Genomic DNA, 7,632 nt, shown 5'->3' with positions numbered 1-7,632 from the left:
ACCCAAGTTACACCCAGTCAAAGGTATTGTCTCTCTCAGTGGGGTCTGTAGATCCCGTCTCTCTCTCTGTCTGTCTGTCTGTCTGTCTGTCTGTCTCTCTGTCGCAAACACAGTTAGCACTGGGAGCTTCGATGCTTGTCCTCCATCTCCAGCCTGATAGACAGCATGGGCTGTAGCGGAGGGGCGGTAGGTCCTGCCAAACCCAGCCCAGAGAGAGGTCCTCCGTTGGGGTAGTGGGCCGACATACCACCCCCGGGTCCGGGGTAGTGGTTGTGGTTAGGCCCGGGGCCGTAGTGGCTGCTGTGGTAGTGGGCACTCTGGTAGGACACTGAATGTTGGCTGTTCTTCTTTGTTGCTAGTTGATAACGGTGACAACAGAGAACCATGACCAATGTGACTGATGCCAGGAGCAACAGGCCTCCAACGCCGGCCATTACATAATACCAGAATGGGGGGATGGGCTGCACTGACACCTTTGTTTCTACTGTGGGCTCACTGGTACCCGGAATAGCTCCCCCTGGTGGTAGAGCAGAGAGACACACACAGAGAGAGAGAGTTGGCTTGGCAGGCAGAGAGAAGAAGGAGAACAGGCATGCAGAATGCAGACCTTACTGGCTTTTGCAGACATCTACCATTTTGTAGTTGATTTATTTTGGTCGATGTTTTTCTAAATAGATTTAGCAAACAGACATTATGCTTACAGATAAGACTGGCAGAGAGAGGCTCATGCTGTTGGTTGAATCTTGATTGGTATATGCAAAGCAAAGTCAGTTTTATGCTGCTATAATTTTGGAGAAAATCAATCATTCTTTGTAGGGAGCTGCAAGGCAGGTTTTTCCCAGTAAAATCTGACTGTGAAGCAGAGTTCACTCAGACATTATATAGCATCCATTAAAGGCTAATTTACATGTTAAATAGTTTGTAAGCTCATGTGTAAAACCTGCCATGTGGACTGCAACATTAATTCGACTTGACAGAAGAGAGAGAAAAACCTCCCTTTGCTTCAAACTTGAAACACTTGCAGGTGTTATTATAGACCAGAGCTTTGCAGGTGTTATCATAGACCAGAGCTTTGCAGGTGTTATTATAGACCAGAGCTTTGCAGGTGTAATCATAGACCAGAGCTTTGCAGGTGTAATCAAAGACCAGAGCTTTGCAGGTGTTATCATAGACCAGAGCTTTGCAGGTGTTATCATAGACCAGAGCTTTGCAGGTGTTATCATAGACCAGAGCTTTGCAGGTGTAATTATAGACCAGAGCTTTGCAGGTGTTATCATAGACCAGAGCTTTGCAGGTGTAATCAAAGACCAGAGCTTTGCAGGTGTTATCATAGACCAGAGCTTTGCAGGTGTTATCATAGACCAGAGCTTTGCAGGTGTTATCATAGACCAGAGCTTTGCAGGTGTTATCGTAGTAGACCAGAGCTTTGCAGGTGTTATCGTAGTAGACCAGAGCTTTGCAGGTGTTATCATAGTAGACCAGAGCTTTGTAGGTGTTATCATAGACCAGAGCTTTGCAGGTGTTATCATAGTAGACCAGAGCATTGCAGGTGTTATCATAGACCAGAGCTTTGCAGGTGTTATCGTAGTAGACCAGAGCTTTGCAGGTGTTATCATAGTAGACCAGAGGTTTGCAGGTGTTATCATAGACCAGAGGTTTGCAGGTGTTATCGTAGACAGGAGCTTTGCAGGTGTAATCATAGACCAGAGCTTTGCAGGTGTTATCATAGTAGACCAGAGCTTTGCAGGTGTTATCACAGACCAGAGCTTTGCAGGTGTTATCACAGACCAGAGCTTTGCAGGTGTTATCACAGACCAGAGCTTTGCAGGTGTTATTGTAGTAGACCAGAGATTTGCAGGTGTTATCGTAGACCAGAGCTTTGCAGGTGTCATCAACTCATCCTTGACCGCTGGCTACGTCCCTTCCGTCTTCAAGAGAGCGAGAGTTGCACCCCTTCTGAAAAAACCTACACTCGATCCCTCCGATATCAACAACTACAGACCAGTATCCCTTCTTTCTTTTCTCTCCAAAACTCTTGAACGTGCCGTCCTTGGCCAGCTCTCCTGCTATCTCTCTCAGAATGACCTTCTTGATCCTAATCAGTCAGGTTTCAAGACTGGGCATTCAACTGAGACTGCTCTTCTCTGTGTCACGGAGGCTCTCCGCACTGCTAAAGCTAACTCTCTCTCCTCTGCTCTCATCCTTCTAGACCTATCTGCTGCCTTTGATACTGTGAACCATCAGATCCTCCTCTCCACCCTCTCCGAGCTGGGCATCTCCGGCGCGGCCCACGCTTGGATTGCGTCCTACCTGACAGGTTGCTCCTACCAGGTGGCGTGGCGAGAATCTGTCTCCGCACCACGTGCTCTCACCACTGGTGTCCCCCAGGGCTCTGTTCTAGGCCCTCTCCTATTCTCACTATACACCAAGTCACTTGGCTCGGTCATATCCTCACATGGTCTCTCCTATCATTGCTACGCAGACGACACACAATTAATCTTCTCCTTTCCCCCTTCTGATAACCAGGTGGCGAATCGCATCTCTGCATGTCTGGCAGACATATCAGTGTGGAAGACGGCTCACCACCTCAAGCTGAACCTCGGCAAGACGGAGCTGCTCTTCCTCCCGGGGAAGGACTGCCCGTTCCATGATCTCACCATCACGGTTGACAACTCCCTTGTGTCCTCCTGCCAGAGTGCTAAGAACCTTGGCGTGACCCTGGACAACACCCTGTCGTTCTCCACTAACATCAAGGCGGTGACCCGATCCTGTAGGTTCATGCTCTACAACATTCGCAGAGTACGACCCTGCCTCACACAGGAAGCGGCGCAGGTCCTAGTCCAGGCACTTGTCATCTCCCGTCTGGATTACTGCAACTCGCTGTTGGCTGGGCTCCCTGCCTGTGCCATTAAACCCCTACAACTCATCCAGAACGCCGCAGCCCGTCTGGTGTTCAACCTTCCCAAGTTCTCTCACGTCACCCCGCTCCTCCGCTCTCTCCACTGGCTTCCAGTTGAAGCTCGCATCCGCTACAAGTCCATGGTGCTTGCCTACGGAGCTGTGAGGGGAACGGCACCTCCGTACCTTCAGGCTCTGATCAGGCCCTACACCCCAAACAAGGGCACTGCGTTCATCCACCTCTGGCCTGCTCGCCTCCCTACCTCTGAGGAAGCACAGTTCCCGCTCAGCCCAGTCAAAACTGTTCGCTGCTCTGGCACCCCAATGGTGGAACAAGCTCCCTCACGACGCCAGGACAGCGGAGTCAATCACCACCTTCCGGAGACACCTGAAACCCCACCTCTTTAAGGAATACCTGGGATAGGATAAAGTAATCCTTCTAACCCCCCCGCCAAAAGATCTAGATGCACTATTGTTAAAGTGGTTGTTCCACTGGATATCATAAGGTGAATGCACCAATTTGTAAGTCGCTCTGGATAAGAGCGTCTGCTAAATGACTTAAATGTAAATGTAAATGTAAATGTTATCATAGTAGACCAGAGCTTTGCAAATGTTATCATAGTAGACCAGAGCTTTGTAGGTGTTATCGTAGTAGACCAGAGTTTTGCAGGTGTTACCATAGACCAGAGCTTTGCAGGTGTTATCATAGACCAGAGCTTTGCAGGTGTTATCATAGACCAGAGCTTTGCAGGTGTTATCATAGTAGACCAGAACTTAGCAGGTGTTATCGTACTAGACCAGAGCTTTGCATGTGTTATCGTAGACCAGAGCTTTGCAGGTGTTATCACAGACCAGAGCTTTGCAGGTGTTATCAAAGACCAGAGCTTTGTAGGTGTTATCATAGTAGACCAGAACTTAGCAGGTGTTATCGTACTAGACCAGAGCTTTGCATGTGTTATCATAGACCAGAGTTTAGCAGGTGTTATCATAGTAGACCAGAGCTTTGTAGGGGTTATCTTAGTAGACCAGAGCTTTGCAGGTGTTATCTTAGTAGACCAGAGCTTTGCAGGTGTTGTCTTAGTAGACCAGAGCTTTGCAGGTGTTATCATAGTAGAACAGAGCTTTGCAGGTGTAATTATAGACCAGAGCTTTGCAGGTGTTATTGTAGTAGACCAGAGCTTTCCAGGTGTTATCATAGTAGACCACAGCTTTGCAGGTGTTATCATAGTAGACCAGAGTGCATCTTAGAAAGCCATATTTCTAAGACCCTTTCTGACCTCTTCTCAGCTCTGCTGTTTAAATGAAAGACAGAAGAGAGAGCAGGGGGACAGTTAGCTCTGGGAGAGAGCAAGGGGACAGTTAGCTATGGGAGAGAGCAGGGGGACAGTTAGCTCTGGGAGAGAGCAAGGGGACAGTTAGCTCTGGGAGAGAGCAGCGGGACAGTTAGCTCTGGGAGAGAGCAGTGGGACAGTTAGCTCTGGGAGAGAGCAGGGGGACAGTTAGCTCTGGGAGAGAGCAGGTGGACAGTTAGCTCTGGGAGAGAGCAGGAGGACAGTTAGCTCTGGGAGAGAGCAGAGGGACAGTTAGCTCTGGGAGAGAGCAGGGGGACAGTTAGCTCTGGGAGAGAGCAGGGGGACAGTTAGCTCTGGGAGAGAGCAGGGGGACAGTTAGCTCTAGGAGAGAGCAGGTGGACAGTTAGCTCTGGGAGAGAGCAGGGGGACAGTTAGCTCTGGGAGAGAGCAGGGGGACAGTCAGCTCTGGGAGAGAGCAGGGGGACAGTCAGCTCTGGGAGAGAGCAGGGGGACAGTCAGCTCTGGGAGAGAGCAGGGGGACAGTTAGCTCTGGGAGAGAGCAGGGGGACAGTTAGCTCTGGGAGAGAGCAGAGGGACAGTTAGCTCTGGGAGAGAGCAGAGGGACAGTTAGCTCTGGGAGAGAGCAGCGGGACAGTTACCTCTGGGAGTGAATTCTGAGTGGTCACATTCAGATTCTCTGGTTTTCTTGCATTCATGATCGTCTGCCAGTCTTTTCTAACTCAAGCCAAACATCTCCATGGAAACCACCCCAACACCCCGACAGCCAAACACACAAGTCCAGTCAAAGCTCCTATCTCACACTCATCCTCCACAGAATAACGCAGGGGATTCCAAATGGCACCCTATTCCCTATATAGTGCACTACTTTAGACCAGGACCCTATTCCCTATATAGTGCACTACTATAGACCAGGGCCCTATTCCCTATATAGTACACTACTATAGACCAGAGCCCTATTCCCTATATAGCACCCTACTGTAGACCAGAGCCCTATTCCCTATATAGTGCACTACTATAGACCAGAGCCCTATTCCCTATATAGCACCCTACTGTAGACCAGAGCCCTATTCCCTATGTAGTGCACTACTATAGACCAGAGCCCTATTCCCTATATAGTGCACTACTATAGACCAGAGCCCTATTCCCTATATAGTACACTACTATAGACCAGAGCCCTATTCCCTATATAGTGCACTACTTTAGACCAGGGCCCTATTCCCTATATAGTGCACTACTTTAGACCAGAGCCCTATTCCCTATATAGTGGTACTACTATAAACCAGGGCCCTATTCCCTATATAGTGCACTACTATAGACCAGAGCCCTATTCCCTATGTAGTGCACTACCATAGACCAGAGCTCTATGGGGAATAGGGTGCCATTTAGGAGGATTAACTCTTATAAACGGATGTTTAATAAACGTTTTAACTCTTAGAAATGAACGTTGAGTAAAGACACTCTTGAAGAGAAGAGGGAGGGAGACTCCATGTATGGTGCTGAATTCGGACGCAGTGACGGCAGTGAGCGATGATGACACATCGGAAACGGACTGTTGTTATTCTCCTTATATAATTAAAACGGACGGAGGGGAGAGAGATTAGGTCCTACATGGCTTTGACTGATCACATTTCCTTAACCACAACTATGTGGTGGACGGGGGACGACGACGACAGATCGCTTGAAAGGGTTTACATAGACATATGTAAAGTTTGGAGAGACAAAAAAAGAAAATGAAAGTACATAACTTTGAGATTGTTTTCACAAACAAAGTGTTTATGTCTGAACTCAGAATCAAAATGGCTTCCCTAAAATAACATCGTTGCTGTGCTGGAACGTTTGTTTTTTTGCCAATTTTCTGCATTTATCAAAGTCCCATCAGCTAGCTTGATTACAGATGTGTCCATGTAAACAGGATTATTAGGGAGAAAAATAAATAAATATATATAGATAAATAAATAGATAAACGTTTAAATCAAACGATTATATAAATCTAAATATTCGCAATAATCGTATTATTGTACATGTACTCAACGACACCAACCTCTCTGAGTTTAACAACACAATGAAATAACAAAATAACAAATAATATTTCGGCGTCGTGCTGAAGGACGGGAGATGACTCGATCGTAACAGGTGTCCGTCCGGTGGTTCTGCATCATTCGGGTTTCACACACCTTTTATACGTTACAGAAGGGAAGACATGAGCTCAGACACGCATGCGGAGGAAACATGCTGCGATCATAATGCAACATGTTGGTTCAATAGCTTCCCGATACCAGTGGAACCGATTCCAACACACCTCAAACAGAAGAAAAATTTGTTTTCTGTTTCATTTAAAACTGATAAAGATTTTTTTGTTTTTTGTTGGGGGGGGGGGGATTTTTCGCTCTTTCCATGACATAGATTGACCAGCTGAAAGCTACGATCCCTTATTGATGTCACCTGTTAAATCCACTTCAATCAGTGTAGATAAAAGGGAGGAGACAGGTTAAAGAAAGATTTTTAAACCTTAAAATAATTGGGACATGGATTGTGTATGTGTGCCATTCAGAGGGTGAATGGGGAAGACTAAATATTTAAGTGCCTTTGAACAGGGTATGGTAGTAGGTACCAGGCACACCGGTTTGTGTCAAGACCTGCAACGCTGCTGGGTTTTTCACACTCAACAGTTTCCTGTGTGTATCAAGAATGGTTCACCACCCAAAGGACATCCAGCCAACTTGACACAACTGTGGGGAAGCATTGGAGTCAACATGGGCCAGCATCCCTGTGGAAACGCTTTCGACACCTTGTGGAGTCCATGTCCCTGACGACTTGAGGCTGTTCTGAAGGTCAAAAGCAGGTGCAATGCAATATTTGGAAGGTGTTCCTAATGTTTTGTACACTCAGTGTAGATTGACACCAAATAGAAGCAGGTAAATGAAATCAGGTAACATAATCAGTTAAATGTTTGTCCATATGGACCAGAGTCTACCGCAAGCTGGGCGGAGAAACAAGCAGAAAGCAACAAACATTCAAACGGGAAGTAGACAAATGTTCGCCCAGGAAACAGGAAGTTGTCAAAGACGAGGACAACTCACCAGTCATGTCTGGAGGGAATGCAGCGAAGGGTTCTGGAAGAGGCAAAAGAAGGAATACAGTTTTATTCATCTAGCAATTAAATAAAGAAAATGGACAGATGATGGTATGCATGTAATGAATGATTCTCATCAACAATTACTGGCCCCGGGTAAGGAGAGGACAGACAGGCACTCTTCCTCAGTGTGTCAGCCGTGTTTTAGTGAGTGTTATAAGGGTGAACTAATAGCTCCCAGACTCGTTGAGAGGGAGGTGAGACTGAGAGGAGAGAGGGAGGTGAGACTGAGAGGAGAGAGGGAGATGAGACTGAGAGGAGAGAGGAAGGTGAGACTGAGAGGAGAGA

The 7,632-nt window shown here is 47.2% G+C and overlaps 1 protein-coding gene across 4 annotated transcripts in view; it reads right to left on the bottom strand.

Moving 5' to 3' along the window:
- LOC115181981 (neuropilin-2) overlaps positions 1 to 7,402 on the bottom strand; it is a 26,898-nt gene extending 19,496 nt beyond the window's left edge. For 2 of the 4 annotated variants that reach the window (XM_029743663.1, XM_029743665.1), the window contains exon 1: positions 7,292 to 7,392. In XM_029743663.1, coding sequence (XP_029599523.1) covers positions 7,292 to 7,361 — 70 coding nt within the window. In that variant the 5' untranslated portion in view covers positions 7,362 to 7,392. Of the gene's footprint in view, positions 518 to 7,291 lie in introns of all 4 variants that reach the window. The other 2 variants (XM_029743662.1, XM_029743664.1) reach the window with 2 other exon arrangements.
- Positions 7,403 to 7,632: the final 230 nt, after the last annotated feature.

The sequence above is a fragment of the Salmo trutta genome, unplaced genomic scaffold, assembly GCF_901001165.1.
Source record: "Salmo trutta unplaced genomic scaffold, fSalTru1.1, whole genome shotgun sequence".
Lineage (NCBI taxonomy): Eukaryota > Metazoa > Chordata > Actinopteri > Salmoniformes > Salmonidae > Salmo > Salmo trutta.
Note: the sequence above shows the minus strand (reverse complement) of the source record. Positions and strands in the feature narration are given on the sequence as shown.